Below are 25,780 nucleotides of genomic sequence, written 5' to 3'. Positions count from 1 at the left end.
AAACCTATCCTATAAGTAAATAGAATCAAATTACTGTTTTTCAAATAGTGTGGCATTGTTTGTAATGTAATTTAGACGTGGATAAGGACTCTGTACATTCCCTAAATAGAATTACCTTTATTTTATGGGGGAAATTAGGTAATTGCGTCTATCAGGGAGGTAATCTTTCCTCTCGTCTGAATCCTAACTCATTTAAACCTGCTCTTGGTAATGTATTTGCAGTTACAAAGTTCAACCGGCAGATGCCGGTAACAGCTTGTTTTGGTTGATTCTGGGGCTGAGACACACCCTGGTCTCTCTCCCTCTCTCTGTCTCGCTCTCTATGCCTGTAGTTTTGTTTTGTTGTAAGCTGCTGCACCTATGCAAACGGTGACAAGGATTTATTAAGTGAAGCGAGAGCAGTGAGCAATGGAGTGTGAAGTGCACGATTAATAAGCAGCGCGGGTACGTTAAGATACGGAGAACGTGACTGTAGAGGCTGCTGTTCGTACCTGCCTCGCACCAATTTGATCCTGTAGATTGGCTCTGTTAATTAAACAATGATACTGTTCAGCACAGTTCAAACATTGTATAATGTCCGTAATTAGTTTGTCTCAAGGTCAGACAGTCGTGTGTTGTCTTCCGTTTTATTTTTTTACAAATATATATCCAGACTATTACTCATAATTACTATATCGACTTATCGTTCAATATGATTTGAGCTGTGGAGGGGTGAATTAGTCTCCTTTATGACTAATTATTGGCACATTATGCTATTTATTTTATTTGTTGCAGCTCATGCCATTTAATGAAACGGTATTTAAAGATTTGGTTTACTGGGACTAGCTTGCATTATTTAAATCTTAACTAGTAGTTACTATCTTAAAAGTAGTTTCAGTATGATCGTTTATTATACATTGTGCTTCAAAATTTGTTATCGTGATAGGTCTTGTATACTGTGATCAAAGAGATTTCTAAGTATTTTTGCTTGGTTTTGAGTAGTAATTGTAGGAGTAGTGGTAGTCATACTTAGCAGTAGCAGCAGTAGTACTAGAAGTAGCAATAGCAGTACTATTAGTTGCAGTAATTGTAGGTAGATTTAACCATGCCCTTTTGGAGTAGCAGATTTGAAAAGTAACTTACATTTTATATAAAAATAGAAGATATTTATAGCATCCCATTAATTGTCAAACAACTTTCAATAAATGAATATGTATTTGATTATCTTTTAGCTGGGTTAAAAAAACAAAAACAAAAAACCCAAACACATCAGTTACAATGCATAGTGTATTGTACTGCCTCTTTAACTCCAAATAGGCGTTACGAAGCCACCTTAACAATGTGCTCTTACTTGTAAAGTTTTTTGCTCTGGGCAAAATCTGAATCTAGACTATTAACTTGCATTGCGAATATTATTTGCTGACATTGCCTCCTCTTATCCACACTTTTGCATTAAAACAAGGTGCGATAATGTCCATCATACTTCCTGCCCATCCAGATAGCCCACATTCTCATAGTGGGTCATTCTGACGAAGCATTGCCCCATAGGCAACCAGCCAGTGACAAACATGAAGTGACAATTCAAATCAGTGCAGTTCAGTGGCTCAGGCTGTGACTCAGGGAAGAAAAGATGCACACTCAACGGTCCGAAACAGAGGGGCAGAAAGCATTTATAAATAGGATTTCACCAGATACTTGGCCCACTTTTTAACTTGCTACTTTACCGAGCTACTACTGGACTAGTGCCAGGTCCATTTGTGTGTTGGAGGAGAGTGGCAGTGCCTGGTAGCCGCACATCCACAACTGCAGCAGAGGATGTGTCTGGAGTATTGTTATGCAAGCGGAAAGAGAGCAGCTCTACTTTGATCTAGACAATGGACAGAAGAGTGCATTCCTTGGGTCAGCATCTTTCATCAGCGGAGGATGGATTTTTGAGCAATACAATCCACTTTAATGATACTTTTTTTAAATTAACCAGTACATCACTGTATTGACAGGTAAGTAGCTGACACTGGAGGTTAGTCTTTCATCCTTTATTGTCATTTAACATCACTAGTTGAGTACCTTAAAATTATCTGAAATTGATGCACGTTTTCCATCGCAGTGTGAGACTTATTTCAGACTACTATGATGTCAAGATGAGTGACAAAGTTCCCATATACAGTACTGTAAACTATTATGTATACGGACTTGTGAGACTTCCACTGTCATCATTTGTTTGAATCAAAGCAGCTTTCTGAGACCTGGGGTAAATAGAACAGAATCAGACTGCCGAACTAATTGCTACCAAGAACCTGCTGTCCTTTTATTGTTCTGTGATGGGAAGGCATGTGCACAGTAATTGTTTGGATTAGTGCTGACTCATACTAGTCTGCTGCTGTATTAGACTTCAGATTGTTCATCCAGTTTACACAAAGGGCAATATTTATGTGTTAGACTAGAGTGGTATGTCCTTATGAGAAAGTTTTGTCACTGGAAACATATAAGATTTCTTGTGTAGCGCCATGTTATTGCAGTGAATGTTCATAGATCTGACTCAAATGCTTAGCAGTTATAATTGCTTGTTTTGATATCCCCTTTTAACATCAGAGTTCCAACCAGTTTCTGTTGTGAAATTGAGTTGGGGTTCAATGTAGGAGAATGTCTCAACATCATCGTGAGAACTCCTCTGGACCCCAGTCAGCCATACATCTCCATCTCAAAGCTACTAGTCACTCCTTTGAAGATAGTGAGGTAGTAGTAGTAGATAGCGAGACTGAGAAAAGAAATGGTTTGAGAGGGGAGTTAAAGAAGAATTTTTGTTAGGAAAGACAATTCTGCCTTGAACAGGAATAGGGGCCTTAGACATCACCTTTCCTCTCTATATAACACCATCCTCAGACCCCAAGCAAACAAACGAAACAAAGATCAGGCTAGACAGGTTGAAATCAATATTAGGTATCAAATTTTAGTGTCGTGACAACACTAGTATACAAAGTGTTCTCAGACACCAGCATACATTAACACAAGTACTATTAATTTATGTAGATTGTAGATGGAACTGGGAAAATGTATGTGTATATATATATATATATATATATATATATATATATATATATATATATATATATATATATATATATATATATATATATATATATATATATATATATATATATATATATATATATATACACACACACATATACACATATATATATATACACACACACACATATATATATATATATATATATATATATATATATATATATATATATATATATATATATGTATATGTATATATCTTTTTTTCTTTTCTTTTTTTTAAATGACATGTTACAGTAAATGTTTTTGTGCTTTGTCTCTGGACTCCTGGCTTCTGTGGCTGATGTTCCACCTTAGCTGATCCAAAACTGATACATATTTAATGCCTTCCATAAAAAGATGTTATGCAATAGATATATTCTTGGAGCTTTGTTTGGCTGCAGAGACTTTGATTTTATGACACTGACTGACTTTGTGTGTTTACTATTGCCATATAAAATGTCTTCATTTACACATTTGTATTACTTCATTGCATTACATGGTGATATTAGTATTTGCTGCAGATAGATATGTTACATTTTGGATTATCTTAGATTTGCCATTTTATGTAAACTAACAATACTGGCCTGTCTCAGTACTGCCCCACTCTGGCAATTCATAATGCAGGACTGGGTCAGTTGCATAACTGCATCATTCACACACTTAGTGTGATTAAATGATTTATGTCTGTGCTGAAAAAAGCATCCTTTGGATATTATATAGCATGTCCTCCAACCAGTCCCATGGTGATCTATTGACTAAAGTGTTTTTAGAGCAGATCTTAAAAGATTTGTTTCAGTTTTAATGTTACCATCAGCCTGTCAAGAGACAACAGATGAAAAGCAGATCTTTTGTTTTTAATCTACTTGTTGCAAGTTTAATTAATCTATATTCTTTGAAAAAACTGTTTATTTTATACTAAACAATTTATTTTTTAAAATATATAAATAGCATGTTATCATGGATATTGCTGAAAATAAATTCTATTTTACTCAAAGCAGATGTAAAACTGTGATGTCGCTGGCTGATGTGGACCAATAATGTAGATGTAGGAAATAATGTCACATCTGCTAATATTAACTGACTCACTGAGTGACTTAATCCCTACAATAAAACAACTAAAGAGCTCATACAAATCTAATCTTTCATCAAACAAGATTAACAGTCTTCAATTAAACATCCTTATATTATTTAGAGCTGACTACAAAATCTCAAATTGTACCATCTAAACTATCAAAACAGATAAATAAATAAATAAATACCACAATGTCAATGTCAGTGCTTAATTTTTGTTATAACTACTTGACTTGACTTGAGTTGTTTGATTTTCTGTTGTGATAAGTAGAAGACTGCAGAGGTATGTGTAAGTTGCTTTATTCACATTTGTGCTTGAGTTATCTCCTAAAGCAGTTTCACAGGGATATCTAAACCTTAGGGGTAAGTCAAGACAGACACACAAGATGAAGTCCATGAGCACAAGACATGATTTTTTAACTAATTTACAATAATAAGATCAATTCACAATTTGAGTTGCTGTATATGATTTTTAACTGGTTAAATGTTTCCCTATATTGTATTGTAAATGGGTTTTATTATGAGTTTAAAGAGTTATAAAAGTGTCAAAATGCAGTCATTTTCATCATATGCTTTTATTAGTGCATTAAAACAACCTTATGCTTTAAAAAAACAAGTCTGGGGTCTAAATGAATATCAGATTTCATTTTTATTATTTAAATTCTGTGCTTCTCTCTCCTTCTTTCCTTCTTTAAAATAAGTTCTGAATGAAGAAAGCCTACATATCTTGTGTGTATCTTGTGGGTTGTTGTGCACATGTTCCACACAGTCCATGGGTGAATTAGAGGCTCATGTATTTGATTATAGTATTTCACTTTAGCACTGATTATCAATAATATCACTACAAAAATAAATAAATAACTAGAACAAAGTTTAAAGTGTTCTCAATCAGAATATGTGAGCTACAGCCTCTACAGTCTCTGTGTGGAAGAGTCTTTTAGCTACAGCTGCTCAGTGCCGAATGTAAAGACAGAGGATAAAACTTTCGTTTTTAGATCGTTTTTCACATGTGCACACGTCTCGTGGCAAGTTGATTTCATGTCCCTAACTAAACTTGTTCATCAACTGTATCTGACTGGTATATAGGTTTTCTACCTTTTTATTTGATATACTGGGAACCTATACTGTGAACTCAAACCTGACTGTGCAGTTGAATCCATTTTGCTTTCTGTTCCTTGAAAATATGTCTTGTGTTTTGCCCTCACTGAACCTCGATCTAACAGTGCAAAGTCAAAAGAGGACACAGCAAAATGGAGGAATCTGGGCCTCAGCTCTATATATAACAATTAGATCAGGCCTCTTGTAAAAGTGAAGAATAAAACTGTCTTGAGAAAATTGAAATGGACAGAGGAAATCTCTAAGTGCACCATAGTAATCTAAAGGCTTGTTGAACATCTGCAAACCAAAGAAATCTTTCTTCAGGTATAACCTCAAACATTGTAATTACAGAGAGCATCTTAAGCCTCAAAACTGCTAACTGATTTTCACATTTGCTCATCTATATTTTGTAGCAAAGTTGTAATTTAAGGATTTATTTCGTTTGAATGCATCCTATTTGAGAATGTCTGGTGTCTGATGTAGTTTTGGCTGAGTAATGTGCTATTTGTATGTCAAATTGTTGGTCTGCTCAAGTACAAATTTCCAGTCTTGCCTACGGTTGGTTTTAGGTCAGAGGGACAGTTATTCTATCTGCTTTAAAGGCACCATGTTTAAAAGCTGTCTGCCCGATTGTGAAGAAAACTCCAAGCACCGCAGGACAAAATGAGAATGATGTCACCAAAGAGGGTAACACGAGTCTCTCATTATAAGTTTGCTGATAATAGGTGGCTGGAGTGAGGGGGGGGGGAGTGATATGTCCTCCCACTCAGAGAAGGCAATTTTTGGTCCCGCATCGATCACTCCATCACTTTAACAGGGCTTGTGGGTCCAAATTGCATTAGTGTGAACTGCAGCATACAGGGGAAAGCAGTCCAGTGTCTGTCAGAGTATCTAAGCTTGGACAATAACACACTTCGCTTCTGTGTCAAGGTGGTGTAATGCTGGTAGTTTTCTGAGACAGGTAAGGCCAGGATAAACTTCTTGTCATTTTACCTAGCATTAAGAATATTCTTTTTTTCTCTCCTTTTTTTTAATCAATTTGCTTGGTACTATTTTTCATTTTTTTGGAACATTTTATATCTCTCTCTGTATTATTGTAATAAAAAGCATGCACATTTTAATAGCATGAGCTTGTTACCCAACAACCTCACAAAGTTGTTGGCCTACATTATCTATATAGTTTGTCAATAGGATCACAGTGTAAATAAGCTTATGGAAGAAGAAATCATTCAAACCTCAAATTACAATTTTGTTTTTCAAATTTTGGTTGTAAACAGTTCAACTATTCTCTCAGTAGTTCATTTTATTCATTGCTATGGTTATTTCAATTACTGATATCTACCTGTCCTTTTTCTTAATACATCTCAAATAGTCAGAGCAGTATACTAACTTTAACTAGATTTTTAAAAAATATTTCCATCTATAGGCCATTCTGTATGTGGCAAAACTTCACAACCCCATCTAGTGGTAAAACATTATATTACATGTGGCATAGTTAACAATATGACAGACTTGAATGGACATTGGACAGGGCAGTTTTTGGGGAGGGGTGTGAGAATTGTGCTGTTGGTGTGCTGTAGAGGCAGCCGGTGTTGGCAGGGCATAAAAGGTGCCCCGCTCCTGCTGTATGTGCCAAGTTTCGTCAGTCTGTCACTATTTTCAATGGAGGTTATGGCTATATGACCAAAAGACATTACCCCAGCCATATGTTGCCTTTTTATCACCAGACCCCATGCTTTTTCATTTGATTACACATTACAAGTTTAAGATGACCACATTATTTGTCCTTTGTTGATTTTAAATTGGTAACTATGACTGCATAATCTATCGAAAATGAAAATAATCAAAATTTCAATTTGAAGTTGAGTTGAATGGAAGCAAATTGCAGAGGTTGCAATCATTTAATTCCCTCTATGAACAATAAAATACAGTATCCTGTCCGATTATGTGTAAAACCAACTGTTGTGGTTGTGTAGAGACCTCTACACAACCACAACATGTTGAAATGCATTAATTTTAATTTAGCAGATCATATTCCAATGAATCCTCTTGGATGTGTTTGCTGTGTGAACTTTCTTTCAACAGAATCTTATAGTAAAACATGAATCACAAACCCAATTGCAATGCTTGCTCACAATTCAGTATTTTTTGTGCAGCCCTACTGATATCTAATTAGCCTCATGGTCCTTCAGGCTACTCTCATTTGTAATCTGATACATATAAAGGCATAATTCAGGCTGCCTTAAACCATCTTCTCCCATTTCCCTGCTCCATACATACAGTCAGTCATCTTGTCTGTGGTGAGAACCGTGTCTCTCTGTGGTAGACGCCTAGGAATGCACAGCTGTTTCAAAGTCTGTCTGCAGCAACAACACGTTTAGACAACCAGAAACAGACAAACAAATGCATTCACTGTCACCCATCATTACTCTCTCAACTCATATTTACATAGCCTCACCACATTTTCACTTTTTCTGACTAAATGTACTCTGAAATGTGTCACTGGTTAGCCGCTTAGAGAAAAAATATTGGCCTGTGACATTTCAGACATACCAGACTGTCTTTGTAGTGATAAAGATCAATGTTCAATTTAGAATGAACTTGGAATCAACATGACATAAATGTGGAAAAATAAGATCTGAGTTCAAATACATGAGCGATAAGCATTTTATTGCTGCCAAATGATGAAAGTTTTGTTGCTCGGTGCAATTTTTAGAGGCCCAAAAAATACACATTTTTTTACACTTACAAATTTCCTTACAAAGCTAAACACTAGGAATGTGCCAGTCCAGCTTTTTCAGTTCAGATTTTGATACTATAGCTTTAAGTATAGACACCCAATATCAACCGATACTAGTGCAGAGACTGAAAACAGCATTTTTTTTCTTTAATTATACCTCAAGTAACAGAGCAACTTTTATTCAATTTATATGTCCAACTAGAATATTGGCTGAACTGATATTTGAAAGCCAATATCCGATACCAATAGTGGATTGGTGTAATCCTAATAAACACCGCGATAATAATAATCAATCATTTTGTTTGTGTGTGTTACAATATTTTCAGTCAAGACTTCAAAGCATACATTGACAGAGGTTACTGGATATTTGTAACAGCTAACTCTAAAATACAGTTTTATCTTACCCTTAGTACATGTGACACCAAACCGAGAAGATTTATATTGACAACACAGGTGACTTACTAGAGAAGAGGGAAGTCAAGATTATTCATTGAATCTTCAATCATGATTATTCAGGTCACAATATAATCATAAGAAGACAGGAAAAAAAAGAATCATCAGTGCTTTTAATCTGACTGTTTAGAGACTGTCATAGAGGTATAGTATTACATTAGAGCTGTGTGAATGAAAGTAAATCGTGGATTTGTTTGGTTATGGTGTCAATAAACTATAAATTTTACATTGTAGTGTTACATCAGAATCAGAATCAGAAGACTTTTATTGCCATAGTCTGTGAACACAGTTCACAAACTAGGAACTTGCTTCGGTAAAAAAGTGCAACATAAACACACTGAATAAATACAAATACAAATACAAATAAGGGCATGCACAAAGTTAAAAAGATATGCTTAAAAAATCAAATGAAATACTTAAAGGGAGAAAATATATACAACAGCAGCATCAGAACAACAGTGCAAACATGGCTTATTAAAGTGACCGGCATTATAAAGTGTCCAGTTTAGTGCAGATATTATAAAGATATAAGTGTTCATGAGACAAACAGCAGAGGGGAAGAAACTGTTCTTATGGCGAGAGGTTCTGGTCCCAATGGACCGTAGCCTCCTGCCAGAGGGAAGTGGCTCAAATAGTCCATGTCCAGGGTGAGAGGTGTCAGCTGCTATACGGCCTGCTCGCCCCCGAGTCCTGGAGACATACAGGTCCTGTAGAGATGGAAGGCTGCAGCCAATCACCTTCTCAGCAGAGCGCACAATGCGCTGCAGTCTCTGTCTGTCCCTGGCAGTGGCCCCAGCGAACCACACAGTGATGGAGGAGATGAGGATGGACTTAATGATGGAAGTGTAAAACTGCACCATCATCTGGACTGGCAGCTTGCGTTTCCTCAGCTGCCGCAGGTGGAACATCCTCTGCTGGGCTTTCTTGATGAGGGAGCTGATGGTCGGCTCCCACTTGAGACCCTGGGTGATGCAGGTGCCCAGGAAGCGGAAAGAGTCCACAGTGGTGATGGGGAAGTCCGTTAGGGTGAGGTTAGGCAGGGGGGCTGTGACTTTCCTGAAGTCCACAATCATCTCCACTGTCTTCTGGGCGTTGAGCTCCAGGTTGTTGCTGCTGCACCAGGACACCAGCCGGTCCACCTCCCTCCTGTAGGCAGACTCATCGCTGTCCGAGATGAGTCCGATGAGGGTGGTGTCATCCGCAAACTTAACCAGTTTGACGGAGTCGTGGCTGGAGGTGCAGCAGTTGGTGTACAGGGAGAAGAGCAGGGGAGAAAGTACACAGCCCTGTGGAGATCCTGTGCTGATAGTCCGAGTGTCCGAGACATTCTTCCCCAGCCGCACGCGCTGTCTCCTGTCCGTTAGGAAGTCAGTGATCCACCTGCAGGTGGAGTCAGAGCGAGCTTGTCCTGGAGCAGAGCAGGGAGGATGGTGTTGAATGCAGAGCTGAAGTCCACAAACAGGATCCTGGCGTAGGTTCCCGGGGAGTCCAGATGCTGGAGGATGAAGTGAAGGGCCAGGTTAATGGTGTCGTCTACAGAACGATTGGCTCTGTAGGCAAACTGCAGAGGGTCCAGGAGGGGGGAGGTGAAGGACTTGAGGGACTTGACTTGAGGGACTTGACGTAACACTAAATGTTTATATTCATAGTAATAGTTAAGAATTCATTTTTATCATGTTTATCTTTTTACTTTCCCTCTATGTTTTTTTTCTGCTAAAACATTAAGGATTGTATGTGTTCATGTTTATATTCCGGATCTGACCTAATCTCAGCCTTTACCCCACAGCACCCTGCCTCAGTCTACAATGGATCCAGGACAGCGGTACAGAAGCCTGCCACATGCACCTGTACAGCCTCCTTACACATCTGCTAGACGATCTTCTCGCTCCCAGTCGTCTTCTTCTTCTGCCCACTCTGAGCAGCTAAAAGGTGGTGCTATTAAGACTCAAATGTTACAGTTAAAGACTGGCATGTATGCTCATAGAAGTCCAGTGAGAGGTGGTAGGCCCAACGGCACATGTTCGGCCTACAACAGTCCTCAGATACCAAAGAGAGAAACCCCACGGTCTAAAGACACACTTGACCTCCGCACCAGCACACTGACACACAGAGCTCTGCAAGATCTTCAGTTAAGGCGAAATGCGAACAAAAACTGGACTTTTGGTAAATATCGAATAAAGACTACCACAGAGGAAAGTGATGCCCTGTTTAATGTCCAGACACCCCATGCAGGGGGGTGTCTTCTCAGCTCCAAAGGCACAAATGGTAATGAGATGCCTAAGGTGCCACAGGTGACCACGGACAACATCAGGAAAGAAGTGAAGAATAACTCCTACCAGGACCTGAGGCCTGTAGAGCCAGAGGGATCCAGTGATAAAGAGAGGGCTTCATATTTCACTTTTAACACAGCCAGAAGAGCAAGTGAGCCTGGGAAAATTAACATGGCTACTGTTGCTCCATTCCGGTTCAGGTGAGTGCAATAGTTGACACAATATTCTTAGTTATTAACCTTTTTTTTTTTTTTAGATATGGCCTAAATGAGGACCTTAATCTATCCAAATAAATACGTATATGGTGTTAGTGTATATTACATCATATTATACAATATGGTACTAATACTAAATGTATTTTCATTACATCTAGATTTCAAGTGCAAGAGGAGATAGACGCCACTCTGGATGATTTGAGTGACTGCTCTTCTGACTCCATGGAAGTGTGCTGTGACGATCTCGGTGAGTCTCTTTTTTACTTTGTTTACACATTTTACTCAACTTTATTTTTGCTAAACAATATGTTACATTGCTATGGAACAGTATGTGAACATTCTGCTTGCTAAGTTATAAAAACAGATGTTGTTGATAGAATTGATTGCTGCATTATATTTATGTCCTTTGCTTTGTAGACAAAAGCACAAAAAGTTGCTCTACTGCACTGAGTTGAACAAGACAAAGAGATAAGTTACACAGTCCCATAATTTCCCAGATGTATTCTGTTGCACCCTCTCCTTGCCAAACTTAAGTCAATATTCGGTTCAACTGAGCAGTCCAGTTGTTTTCACTGAATCTGTGGCCAAGTCCCAACAAAAACACTGTGGTGTATGGAGCACCTGTTAGGCACATCAGGAACTCCCTCACTTCATTCTTGATGCACATGTGGGAAAAGAAGATTCTTGTCACGGAAGAGCATGTCTCATGAGGACAAGTGCTTAAAAGCTACTCTGTATTAAGTGTCTTTAGCCACTATTGCCAAAAAGAGTTTAGTAAACTCTTAGTCAATATAATAAGCACATCTATTTATACTTGTACACTGGAACGTACAAGTATATATATATATATATATATATATATATATATATATATATATATATATATATATATATATATATATATATATAAACTTTCCCACTTTGTTCATTTGAAGCTGAAAGAAAGACCTGCTTAATTAAAGCAACACCACGCATAAGTGCTATTGATTGACCAAAGTAAACTGCACTTAGGTATTGATTACAGTGACCACAAATCATAATTAATACAAAGGAGTATTAATTAGGAGGATTATTTAGGAGTTACATAAAAAGATTGATTGATAACGTGTTTTTCCACCAAGTAATCTCCATCTTGTAGTGTCTATCTAGTCATTTTATGTTTAAAAAATATCAATAGAGCTCATGATAATAGCTGAAAGTTAAGGCTAAAAGTGGAACACACTATAATGGGCTGCAATGATTGATAGGAATTATTGTGACTAATTAATGACAAAAATGCAACAACAACAACAACAACAACAACAATGACAACAACAACAACAACAACAACAACAACAACAACAACAATAATAATAATAATAATAATAATAATAATAATAATAATAATAATAATAATAATAATAATAATAATAATAATAATAATTCCTGAACTATGCAGACTCTAAAACACATGCTAAAATATAACATGTGTTTTTATAACAAAGACAGTGGCAATAAATCAAAACACCTGAAAAGAATAAAACATTTGTGAATTTTATTAATTGATACTTATAAAATGTGTACTATAATGTGCTACAAATGTATAATAGAAATAATAGTTTGACTAGTCAATAATGTATTAAAAAACAAAACATACTAGTCTAAAATATTGAAAATGATTGTTAGTTGCAGCCCTTTTACTACATACATATAGCAATGTATCTAGTAATTAATTTCTTCTAACAAATCATTTTTATTTTTTGTTATTACTCTGCATAGCCAAGTCCAGATGTAATTGCATTGTGCTATTCTGTAAGGTTTTAAGTGGCTTCTTAATTATCTTGATGACTGTGGGTGAAGCACTTTGCTGTGGGCTCCCCGGGGATAGAGGAGACGTGGAGTACTGCTCTGCTGATGGTGGACAGATGCGGAGCCCAGACTCACGGTTTGAGGGTAGGATCGCCTTTCACGTCCTGTCTGGGAGTTCCTAACACACACCAAAGGGATGCTCCAGCTGACAACATGTCTTTCTACATTGCCATCTGCTTCTAAATACTAGCTGGCAGAAAGATAAAATGTCCAACTTTTCTTTTACAGTGACTTTATTTTGTGGGAACAGTTGCAGCGCGCAAAAACCTAATCAGGGAAATGTAAGATGTTGGTTAGAATTCAACACAGATTCAGTTTTGAACAGTTAAATCTGCTCCTGTGTATTTTGCAACTGCAGAGTCAGCTTTCAATGGATAGGCTGTTATGTTCAAAGGAGTTTGGTGGTGGTCAAAGCTCTTACTGAGGGGTGATTCATGAAGTTTGAAAAAAACTACCTCCAACAAAGAGATGATCTAACTGTCCACGTCTGTGAATGGTTAGATTGTTTTAAACTCATTTCCTATGCCCTAACCTTTACTTAGTTACTTACTCTGCTTAAAAAAGACCACCCCAAAGAGAAAAAGTGACTGATTTTAGTTTGGGTTTTAGGTTTGTTTTTTTAGTTTTTTAGTTTTAGTTGTTTTTTTGTTTGTTTTTTTCATTTTGCTGTTACAGATACAAGCATTGTACTGTCTGCTGGTTATTGTTTTTACTATAACATGCAGATATATTTGGTCCCAAGCCAGTGTACCTAGCATGTGATGATGCAATGTTCAGATGAGGGCTGTTTCAGTAAAGGCATCTGGCATTAAATCTATGACTAAAGTAAATATGCAGGGAAAGAGGGGGGAAATCACAAGGAAAAGAGAAATTGTACATTTTAATTTAGCTGATTACTCAAACTGTCCAGAGAAATACATCAAACCCAGCTGTGCCGCTGACATGCCCTTCTCGCTCATATTTAGTTGGGCGGTCAGCAAAGTCTGAATCAGGGCCAGATGTGAAAGCAACTAAATGAAGGATGCATGACAGCCCCACCCTACCAGGAGATTACTACTTAGAAAAAGGGAAGTATAGTGCAGATTTAGATGTTTTCTGTCTGACGACTGGGAAGTGTTAAGGACTGAATCTGAAAAAAATGAAATTAATAATAATAATAATAATAATAATAATAATAATAATAATAATAATAATAATAATAATAATAATAATAACTTTTATATATTTTGCTTTCAGTTCTTTGTTGCTTGTGGTTGAATATTAGCAACATTATATCCAAACCACTGATCAAAGCTATGTTGGTAATATGTACTCTGTTTTCACTAGATTTTTTGGGGGGGATAGATGTGTGCAATGGCTTTTGTTAAAGGGCAGATTTAATGACATGGCTGTGGTATGTGCCCTCCAAATCCTTCTTATTAGAATACAGTATTTGATGAGAAATCCCCACCCTTTTAAATATGTTTTCCTTTCAAAGAATTGTAAGGATGAAGTAATGAGTACTTGAGAAAGATTTCTTTGGTACATGTGATTTTGCAGAACAATCAGTGCATTGTTTTAGAAACCCATTTCCAGATCGAAACTCACACGTTTATTCTATGGGTTGCTGTGGGTACTGTAAAATTAAATGAAGATTGCACTGGTGTGTCTTCTGAACCAATTATGAAAGAATGTAGTGCTACTAACAGAACTTTGACGTATTTTAAGATTAGTACAGAAATTGCAGAGAAGAAAAAATATACATAATTCTAATTTTGTGGTATGCCTAAAAATAATAATGTTCCTTATGTCAGTTTGCTTGGCAGCTATTAGAGCAGAGCTGGGGTCTGCTGCCTATGACATGTCGATGTGAGGGTGGTTTCCATTGAGTCTGCTCCTGGGAGACAGCTGTGGTCTATCTGAAAAAAACAAAAAAACAAAAAAACAAAAAACAGCACACTCAAATGTCAGCAGGAGTTTATAAAGCTGCATGACTTGGTTTTACAGTCAAAATTATATTCTGTCTCATGCTAATGTTTCCACAGACTGGAATAGATGGATGGGTGTGTTACAGCTTGGCACAGTTTGGCATTAAATGAAGTCATTCATTGCCTCCTATTACAGCGCTATGGCAGTTGATCATACACAGTTTCATAGTTTTCACTGTGTGGCACTCCATACCATAATAAGGCACATTACACCATCAACATATGCCTTGCTCATACTCAAATGTGGTATTTCATATGATCATATGATCATATGATCATATGCTATTCAGTCAATGGTTATTCTTAATGCTTTTGCTTTGTGTGAACAAAAATAATCCTAATCTCATACCTGGGAGTAATTGCCAAATTGGGGCTAATGAAGATAATTGGATTCTTAAATGTGTTTCTATCCACACATCAATATCAATACCACATCATAAACCATGTATCGTGTCTACTGCACCCAGTATTGAACTGGGTGCAGTAGCAGTGAGGGGGAGGGGGAGAACAAAGGAAATCAAGAAGATGGTGGGAAACACAATTTATAAAAGAGAGATATCTTCTGTATTAAAACGCATATGGCTGAGGCTTCAACGTATTTGCTGAGACACTTTGGAGCATCCTTAAATGCAGGAGAAATGGGTGTAGGAGGAGGAAAGGCGGAGGCAGCACAGAGCAGGGGGAGGGTGCGCTGGAGCGTCTGCCGCTGTTGTCATTCCGCTGCTGCGCGCCTCAGCGGCACGAGGGTGGGCTACAACGAGAGCAGGAGGAGAGGAAGAAAAGAGGAAAGAAGGGCGGCAGGAGAGGGAAAGACAGGGGCAGCACTGCAACAGCTGCAGCGGCCTGAGGAGCACACAGGCTACTGCAGGGATTGCCTTAAAGGAAGCATTTGTATATGCGTCGTTTGCACAAGGTGAAAGCAGGGGTTGCTTTTCTCCCTGCTGATGCTGCTCTGTGTGCTATGATGCAGGACGTGTGCTCAGGAATACTGTGAAAGGCACAAGAGACAATCTGAAGATGGAGAGAAGCGACAGCACAAAGGCGTATGCCCAAGCAGCAGAAGGTAAAGCAGTTGGCATGGCAGCCAAAAGGGCCATACCCACTAAGTCTGGAGTGCCCCAGAGCACACAGCGCAGCGAATTCAAGGTGTACCGAGCAGGAAGCTCTGAGGGACGATTACCAGTGTCCACCAGTCTCCGAAAGCAGCGGTCTATGACAAACTTAGCTGTCCTCACAGACGCAGAGAAAAAGTTGCATCTTTACGAGCCGAAATGGTGTGATGATATGGCTAAACCCGGAGCAGAGCAGAACAAGACGGGCAAGCCAAAGACAGCAGGAGGGGGCACCAGCGCTGGAGGAGGCGTCCCTCTTTCCAGAAACCTTTCCAAATCTGAACATTCACTTTTCCAGGGCAAACCAAAGCCCTTTGCTCCTCTCGCTGCTCCAACGGCTCTGAGCAAACAGAGCCGCATTCCACGCGGTCCTTACGCTGAGGTTAAGCCCTTGAGCAAGGCACCTGAGGATGGCAAGTCTGATGATGAGATCCTGTCCAACAAGGCCAAGGCTGCCGCAAAGAAACCAGGAGCAGGGGCCGGAGGGGACTCTGGGTCCAAAAGCCAAGGGGACACTTATCTAAAGGTGGACCCAGAGTTGGTGGTTACAGTGCTGGGGGACCTGGAGCAGCTGCTCTTCAGTCAGATGCTGGGTGAGTCTGATACGATCAGTGCTATACAACATGTGGCTGTCATGTGCTAAGCCCGGCCGTACCACTCATCAGCACGCCCCCATACACACAGCCACCACACAGCACCTGCTCTAACTGCTGCTTTAATGCATCTATCATGCTGGAGGATAGCATCTATACTCACAAAGCATGCCCTTCAGATATTATTTTATCCAATGCTGTCCTGGCTTTCTTTTACCTTTTTTCAAGAGTCGCTGATGGTATATCCATGCTACAGTTAGGGCGGTTATGAATCTGCGCTCTATTGTTCCCAGTCCTTTAGCATGCTGCTTAGCTGTTTAAGGCTCGGTTTATTGATTATTATGCTCTCCTTGTTCCCTGTCATAACATTGCTGAATGAGTTTCAAGGTAATGAAAATGCCTTAAAGGGTTAGTTCAAACCTATTTTCTTTCTTCAAATTGTATATTTGCTGCAATATGTGTTGATGGGCAATATTTTGCTATATTTATGGCCAAACTGTAGAGATGGGAGATGCCGTGTCATATTTAATTCATTTTAGGCCCAGAGACATATGTTTAGCCACCTTCTTGCCATTCGTCTGTAGACCATTGACATATGGGTGACACCTTGAATACAAGGCTATTGAAAATGGCAGATAATGTCTCTGGCTTTAGGTTGGGTTTCACGGTTTCACTCATAAACAATAAACAAGTTCTAAGTATGAATTTACTATTTTGTTATGAATCCAGACATATCTCTATTACAAGTATTGCAAACACTGTTTGTACTATTGTACATAAATAATTATATCTCTTAACACTCTCAGGAATACATATGCATGTTGCATCTTAATGACCATGAGTGATTTAATTTATTATCCATGCCTCATTATCGACATGGGGAGAATATCATGTCATGTTGATCGCACAGATCTGCATATCAAACTGAATGAACTGAATGTAACCAACAAAACATGCCAAGTTCTTCAAGTTAAGAATTTTTATATATATATTTATTTATTTATTTTTTAGATTTCTCATTAGCATAGAATATATTGTTTCAAATAGATTCATTTTCTCTTTAATGTGACTTCCATTATACTTCAAATCAATATACAGGCCATTATTTCTCCAAAATCCCTATGAATTATGTATAAATTTTCTTCTTCTTTTTTTTTTTTTTTTTTTTTTTTTTTTTTTTACTTCTGGGAAGAGAATCCCATGACAGCTTTTACCAGAGTCAAGAGTTTGGTTCAAGTGAAATGAAAATCAAGCATAAGAAAGGCAATGACAGCATACTGATCCACCTTTATGTGATGTACTGTACTTTTTATCTTTTATTTGAAATGTTATCTGTTGTAATGGGTTTGTTTGTAAGATGTAATTTGCCCCATTAACTCTCCTTTATATGCACAAGCATTCTATTTGTTACTGTAAATAGACCTATAGTCTGTGAAAGCCATTTTTCTTTTCAGCAAGATATCTCATTATGAGCCTGAAGGGATGGTTTTATTGTTGCACACAGTCTCATTGTTTTGCTTTAAGGCCTACACATTAAAACCAATGCTAACTTTCTAACTGGCCAGCCTATGTTGCTGGCTATGGCTGCCATAAATTGCATGGCATTGGCTCATCACAAGACATGATCCTCACTGATCAGTTCTGGAAAATTGGACTTGCATGGTATCTACATTATTTACAGTTGTCTGAAAAACATGTATCATGGACTGAAGCTCTAGTGTACTGAGAAGCATACTGTGGAATGAGCAGAACATATCTCAGAGTGAACTGTCATGGAAAGATCCATGTTTTGTGTCCCAATGTCCCGGAGAAATAATTAGCATAAATGGCATACCATCCCATATTAATCCCACTGTTGAAATTTGTTTTTAAGGTTGATTTTGCCTCTAAGCCATCTATTCTTTAGAAAATACTTAATAGACTCTTTGTACTATAAAATCTGACCTTATTATCACGTGTCCTATAGAACTGGAGTACTACTGTTTTAAAGAAACAAAGCCATATTTAACATGCCTCGATGTATTGTAACAGATGTACAGCATTTGAGAAGTAATTCATTTAATGATGATTTAAATCCTGTACATCTCAGTATGGCCCTGCGCAGCATCTGCTGGGAGCACTTCCTGGAGAGTTGCATGATTCATAGGCTTTTCCTGATTCTGATCTGCTTTAGTATTCTGGCCAGGTTTACCTTTCCTCTGTTGTAGGCATGACTGCAATGCATGGTGCCAGACGTCTGTCAGTCACTGCATAGGAACAAAGTGCATAGTGCTTTAAGTGAACTAATGGGATTTACATGTGTATGCACTTTATATGGAATCCCAAAGACTCTAACATGTTAGATGTACATGTAGATGTGATACAGCAGAGGGTAGAGCGGGTAATAGTTAGCAGTCAGCTCAAAGTTTTCCATTTGTTTTACATAGTTAAAATAAAATGTTTTATTGCCTTTTAAACCAATGCACTTAAAATGCTACCAGTGTAAGTACAAACTGTAAAATAAGTGGACTTGAACAGTGTAGCTTTCCGTTCTTGTTTATAACCCACTCTTTTTACAGTGAGGCTTGTCTGATTAAGTAGAGTCAAGACTATCTTTCTATCTACACTCCTAATTGTTCTGTAATATTGATTTGACTGCCCTGACTCTGGTCCTAACCCATCCTTGTACATTTATTTGGCTTTTAGAAACACACACTGGTGTATCTTGTCAATGAACCACCTAGTGGTAAGATAAAGTATTTCTGCTCTTCAGTCTCGCTTTTGTTAGTCCAGTGAGTTGCAGGGCATATAACTGATTTCTTCTTGCAACCCTGATAAAGATGCATTTTCTGCATGTGGGTGAAATCGTGCATGTATTAACTGTTAAGAAACAAATTCTTCCCAACCAAAGCATAATAACTAAATTTTAATTTGACTTTCTAAATGTATTTCAATGTGTTTCTATCTGACTAAACTACAGACCCTGAGTCGCAGAGGAAGCGAACTGTGCAAAACGTCCTTGACCTGCGCCAGAATCTGGAAGACACTATGTCTAGTCTCCGAGGATCCCAAATTAGCCACAGGCAAGTAACACATTTGACTACTCTTTTTCAATTATAAAAGCTTTGTAAAAGTTTAGTGGCAATACTATTATGATTATATATAACATTTTGTTTAAAAGCTCCCATATCCAACAAGCAACAAATAACTGTTTAATCAATTCAAAATGCATTCATCTGTTAACATTTTTCTGTGGCTGCTCAGAGACTTGGCACCTGGTCCACATCTGGCTTCCCTTCTCTCTTAAATAGCCTGTTTCTGTCTGTTTCATGAGCATTACTTCATTCAAGAAATCTCTCACTATTTGGCTATGGTCAGGAAAGAAACAGACAATAATTTATTTCTATAACCACAACACAAAAGGAGGAGAGGTGGCAGGCCTTTTATTTAATGTGGATGTTAAAACTGATGCATCACAGCTGCATCACACTTAGAGTAGATTATCACTGAATCATGCTGAGACTAGCGTGACTTGTGTCTCATTGCTTGGAGCAGTAAAATAAATAAATGAGCCCTGTATATTTTAGTACTACAGTGAACAGAACATGTATGCATCACACATTTACTTATCATCTGTAAGTGTAATACAATAATCATGGAAATAATTACTGAATATAAAAACACATTTTTTCCAGGCCACTTACATTTGTTTCATTGTTTTCAATGTTGTTATTGATCCATTACTGATCTTTACAGACAAAACAATGTATTAAAACATTTTGTTATGATCATTGCATTAACATATTGACTGTGTCGATTAACAAGTTTTACCAATGTCTATTAACTATCAAGAAAACAAGTACATATATTCCTTTATTTCTATAAATCTGCAGGCATACTGAACGATATATCTTGAATTTACTCTTTTTCACTACTACTAAAAAACATTTAACATGTGTACCCTACAATGCATTCAATAGTAAAGTGTTAGTACATTGCCCTGAGATTAAAAAGGGTTAACTATCTTTAAATGGCCTATTATTATTTGCTCAATGTCACAGCTTTACTTTAGTCCCAGAAGACATTGCGACATAACTGCTGCATGTAGGTCAATGGTGACTCAATGCCATTTTTGGTTTCCTTCAAAAGCTTTCTGATACAGAAAAAGCGGGTTTTCAATATCTTTAATATTTAGTCTAATGTCCATCTGTTTTCTCTTTAGTTGTGTGGACAGCAGTAACATTGGCTATGACAGTGATGAGACCAATGCTCGCAGTTTATCCAGCTTGTCCAACCGCTCCTCGCCTCTGTCCTGGCGCCATGGTCAGTCCAGCCCTCGCCTTCAGGCCGGGGACGCTCCCTCTTCCGCAGGAGTGGGGTACCAGGGTAGTAAGGGCAACTCTCAGTATACCGCTCACACCATGCCCGCCCGCTGCACTGGCCGCCTCAACAGCACATCACGCATCGAGCTCATAGAGGGCCTGGATATGGACGATCCCGACCTCAAGTCTGGTTACCTTAGTGACAGTGACCTTCTGGGGAAGAGCCTGCCTGACGATGATGATGACAACCTGGCTAATGGGTAAGAGTGAACAACACAAAAGATGACATAAAATGAAACATGAAATTCAGCATCTGGTGTTGCCATAACAACTGCTGCTGCTGGTTGTTCCTTTCAGCCTCCACCTTTTGACTTTTAAAGGGTCAGAGTGTTGCATTCAAGTCACAGCAATCAATATTAGGGTCCCAGGTTTTCTTCCAGGTAATGACTACTTTGACATTCCTTCAAATTTCAAGAAAGAGAAATCAATCAAATGTTATTCACAGTGCCTAATAACACTGATTATTTTTTACAATAGGTAAAAGTTAAGCATTTTGTACCCTTTAAAATATGAAATCATTTGCTTACAAGGTGCAGTGAGATGACATCTACAAACCAAAAACTGTGTCTACTAACCGAGAATTTAGTATCTGCAAAGATACTTTTAGAATAGATCAAAGCGTACCTTAATAAATCTTGGGTACCATGTGTTTTAACTTATGAGAGATGTTTCCGGGATCTAAACGTAACTTCTGGGTGATAGTTGAGTTGTATAACCAAATAGATATTGTTTGCATTCCTATTATCCAGCTTCAAAGGAAATTATGTTTATCTTATATTCTTATTTTTTTTACTAAAATAAACAATAAAAGAAGTTGCATTACTCTATTCCCTTCAACCAGTTGCTTTCTCTCTAGTCCTTTGTGTGTTCTGATCTAATTCCATCTCCCATACGCATGGACAATGGACAGAGTAAGTAAAGAGGTAGTGAAGGAATCCAGGACAGTGCTCTGGTGCGGTTAGGGAGCTTTATCACAGTTGCACATGCACTGGGACTTAAGCTCTGCCTTGAGAGCATTAACTGAGCTGGTTGTGTTTTGACTTACCCCAAGGGGACTTTAAGGAGGCAAAATGAGGGACTTGCTTTGAAGGGCAATAGATGCGAGAGGAAAATAGTGGGTCATTTTAAGTGAAGTGCCTTGGAATGAAGGGTTAGGTATAATCAGACTAACATTGTAACGGATTTTGTTTACTGATTACAGAGCAAAGCAAAATTAGGGCTTCTTTTTTGAGAAGGGAAGTTGAAAATTCCCACATAGCATAGCACTAGATCAGATTGAATTTGATTTGACTGATCTTTGACTAAAATGTGAGTGCTTATGTTACCAAATGGATTTTGCATAGTGAGATTGATGTAGGGAGAATGAAGCAGCCTGAGGCTGAACTGGACTTTTGCAAGGGGATGTGGATACATTGATAGTTGTAGATTGTTTGGTTTTGCTTTGTAAGTATTTTGTTGTATTAAATGTTGTATCTGTATAACAGTATAAAAAAGTGGAGAAGAAGCCTGTACTATTTCACTCTTTTCTGAATACTGGCTGCTTTTCAAGAACAATCTGAGAATGCTTTTGCTGCGACAGGTGATTTCAGCCTTATAAATACAGCGATATCAAACCCGTTTATGTTGTGAACAGAAGCTAATCCTCTTTTTGAAGCAACACCTCACAGCTGAATTTTCTCATCCATGTGTGATACATTTGCATTCTACTGTACATTCTTGTCACACACTCTCAGCTTTGCTCAATGAGGACCATTAGCTTCCCGCACTCAAAAATAGATCAACCTCCCTGTGCGTAACCATGGCAACGCCATTCAAAATCGGCTGTTAAGAGAGGTGTAATTGTACTCCTTTTCACCCCTTCTTTCTTGTTTTACATTGTATAACAGTTTCAATTTTATTAATTTTTTTTTACTATTCGTTCAATACATGCTGCCCACATATTGTCCAGATCACATTGTAACACATGCCACAGTGACTTTGTTTTTTCTGAAGCAGACACAGCACATTGCTGACTGTCTGATGGATATTGATTTTACTCATACAGACAACAATTGGCTATCTGAGACCAAATGTGTCTCGTCTGATGGTAATCACTGGTCCAGTTGGACTCATCAATAATGTAAAATTCCACCAGGCCAAAGGCTTGATCAGGAGTCCATGGTTTAACCTACTTTCAGTCTTGGCTTGAAAGGTCAAAGTTTGAATATAGCTCCACCCATAATCCAGACAGACAGTTTCAAAATTCATGCTAAGACATTATATTCAGCATGAATTATATTTGTTGTTTCTAGTTATATATTAACAACGTATAGTAATAGAAATTAGCTTGTCCTGTGTTGTTTTTAATTTTTAGTTTAAGGCATTTTTATTCTTTGGAAACATTGGTCAAAATACAACTCTCACAGTTGTAGGTGAAAATCATACATAATAATTTACTTTCACTTGTCAGTGGTTCTAATTATGTTTTCCATCAAGTGTTGAGATCAGTTCCTTTTCCTCTACTCACACTCACCACATGAAGAATCTAAATGCTTTTCCAGCTCATATTCCTCACACTGTTTGCCTTTTATGCCCTATACTATACTCTACAGCCTACAGTACTTAGGCTGTACAGACCAGGCTCCAGACCAGTTGATGTCATGGAACACATTTTTCCCATAGTATCATAATGCATTATTTTAAGGCCATATTGATGTTGCTAGTTTGCTGTGTGGTATAGATGTGGACAGTGTCAGCTGGTGTCCCTATAGCAGCCTACAGGCAGCAGTGCAGAGCAGAGAGAGGAGGCTGGTTCAGCAGCATCACACCTCACATCATGCGGCAGCTCGGGATGTGCTGCCATGGCAACCATTCTGCACTGACCCAGTGATGGGAGCTCTGTGTGTCAGTGTGATAGCAGCTGAGTGAGGAGGGGGGCGTGTGCAGAGACAGAGAGAGATGGTGCTGCTTGTGCACAGCTGGTGTCAGGATGCATGCAAACGCTTAATTGGATTGTTTTGTAATTGGTGTCACAGGCAAGAACTGTGTTTTTCTGTGCTACAGGCTTCTGTTAGCAGATCATTGCAATTGTGGTTTCCTTTTCCTTGATGAGTTCAAGAAAATGTGCTTTTTCCATGTAAATGTTTTCTTATCTTGGCACATATATTTAGCATTTTATGTACGTTCAGTTGAGTATTACATATTTTGCTTACTTGTCATTCATTTACTATTAAATTAAATAATAAATCTAGTACCAAACCTGAATAAAAGAGTGTTGTGCTTGGAATAAAATCGAATAAGCGAGGCCTCCATTTTCGGTTTAAATGAATTGCTATGATGCGAAGGAAAAAGCCAATAAGCAAAACCACTGATAAGCCTTTGCCCTTTCTCTTATGACATCATCGCTATGTTAACCACAATAAAGCATTGCCTGTCAAAGTCAGCCTTTTGGAGAGTAGAAAAGTTTCCTATTACAAGTGGAAACGGCTCCTTTTTTAGAAACACAATCATCACAGGATTTTTCTAAAGTTATTTGATCTGTGCTTCAGTCTGTCTGCATTTCATTTCCCTTTCCTGCGTAAGTTGGACCTCTCTGTCGACACCAAATTCTTCCCTGGATGTTTGAGCCTTGCACATTTCTGACCCACTTTCGTCAAAAGGACTGTTCTTAGTGGTAACCCTGGATTACTGTGACTGGAATTTCACAAGCCCACCACATGGGGTTGCACCTTTATGTGATATGGTTCAGCAGTAAGGGATGTGGTTTACTTACATTTGACAAGAAACAAGGCCCCATTTCCTTTAGAACTGCTGTGTATTGCTGTCTGTATGCATTAGGTTACTGTAAGCTAAAGCATTCAGACCCCCACTGTGTATATCCCAAACACACATGGGGTCAATATAGAGTTCACTGTTTCCACTAAAGGTCACTAAAATACCTCCCTAAACTGCCCTCCTTAATGCTCCCCTCTCCATCTGCTGCAGCTGATGGAGAGGGGGGCACTGCAGCACCCAAGGGATACATGAATCATTGGTGTATCATGGCTGCATGTGGCCGTCTGGCTGTGTAGTTGTTTACTTAGGGAAGAATACTGGGCCTCAGGCAGAAGATGTGATTAATTTTATATAATATTTTACCAAGTCTGTGTCATGCATACTGTGGGAACTCTGAATATGCACATTTGTAAATCTTTGTTGTTTCCTGGTTTGTGCAATAATGTTATCTGGTTTAGCTAATAAAAAAAATAAAATAAAAAAAAGATCTATCCTAAAATCTATCATCTGTTTTGAAAGATGATTTATGGTCGTCATCCAGTCCAAAAAGTCTATTTGAAGGTCTTGAGAATTTGGGGTGAATGCAGTGTCAGAACCATTTTACTGCTCTGATGTAGTGCTCTCAGCAGGGGGCAGCACAGACCTTTTTGCTGAACTCTGGAAACATAAAAAGTCAGAATAGAATTGGCCTGAGTTGCATTTTTTCAGCTACAAATCTTTCAGTGATTATTCAATTCATTTTATTTTTGTAACGCCCAAAATCACAACAACAGTTGTCTCGAAGGGCGTTCATGTTTTGGTTGATGGGGAAACCGGAGTACCCGGAGGAAACCCATCCAGACACGGGGAGAAACGTGCAAAACTTCACACAGAGAGGCCTGGGCGACCCGGGGATCGAACCAAACCTTCTTGCTGTGAGGCATGAGTGTTGCCACTCAGCCACCGTGCTGCCTACACACAAAAACAAACAGGAAAATCAAACAACAGGAAAAATCAGACAAAACAAGAAAAATCGGCCAGGCGAGGAGGAGCGAGGGGGGCGGAGGAGGGCCAGGCGAGGAGGAGGAAGACCAGGCGAGGAGAAGGAGAGCCGGGCGAGGAGGAGGGAGGGGGGTGGAGGAGGGCCAGGCGAGGAGGAGGAAGACCAGGCGAGGAGAAGGAGAGCCGGGCGAGGAGGATGAGAGCCAGGCGAAGAGGAGAGGGAGGCGGGTGGAGGAGGGCCAGGCGGGGAGGAGGAGAGGGTCCAGCTGT

At 38.6% G+C, this 25,780-nt stretch overlaps 1 protein-coding gene across 1 annotated transcript in view; it reads left to right on the top strand.

Moving 5' to 3' along the window:
• Positions 1 to 10,344: 10,344 nt before the first annotated feature.
• nav1b (neuron navigator 1b) overlaps positions 10,345 to 25,780 on the top strand; it is a 36,531-nt gene continuing 21,095 nt past the window's right edge. Inside the window, exons 1-5 of the mRNA XM_055221803.1 lie at positions 10,345 to 10,880; positions 11,054 to 11,142; positions 15,681 to 16,415; positions 19,375 to 19,477; positions 20,617 to 20,976. Of these exons, the coding sequence (XP_055077778.1) occupies positions 10,360 to 10,880; positions 11,054 to 11,142; positions 15,681 to 16,415; positions 19,375 to 19,477; positions 20,617 to 20,976 (1,808 nt within the window). The 5' untranslated portion in view covers positions 10,345 to 10,359. The remainder of the gene's footprint in view (positions 10,881 to 11,053; positions 11,143 to 15,680; positions 16,416 to 19,374; positions 19,478 to 20,616; positions 20,977 to 25,780) is intronic.

This window comes from Periophthalmus magnuspinnatus, chromosome 5, assembly GCF_009829125.3.
Source record: "Periophthalmus magnuspinnatus isolate fPerMag1 chromosome 5, fPerMag1.2.pri, whole genome shotgun sequence".
NCBI classification, from domain to species: domain Eukaryota; kingdom Metazoa; phylum Chordata; class Actinopteri; order Gobiiformes; family Gobiidae; genus Periophthalmus; species Periophthalmus magnuspinnatus.
This window is presented reverse-complemented; position numbering and strand designations above follow the sequence as displayed.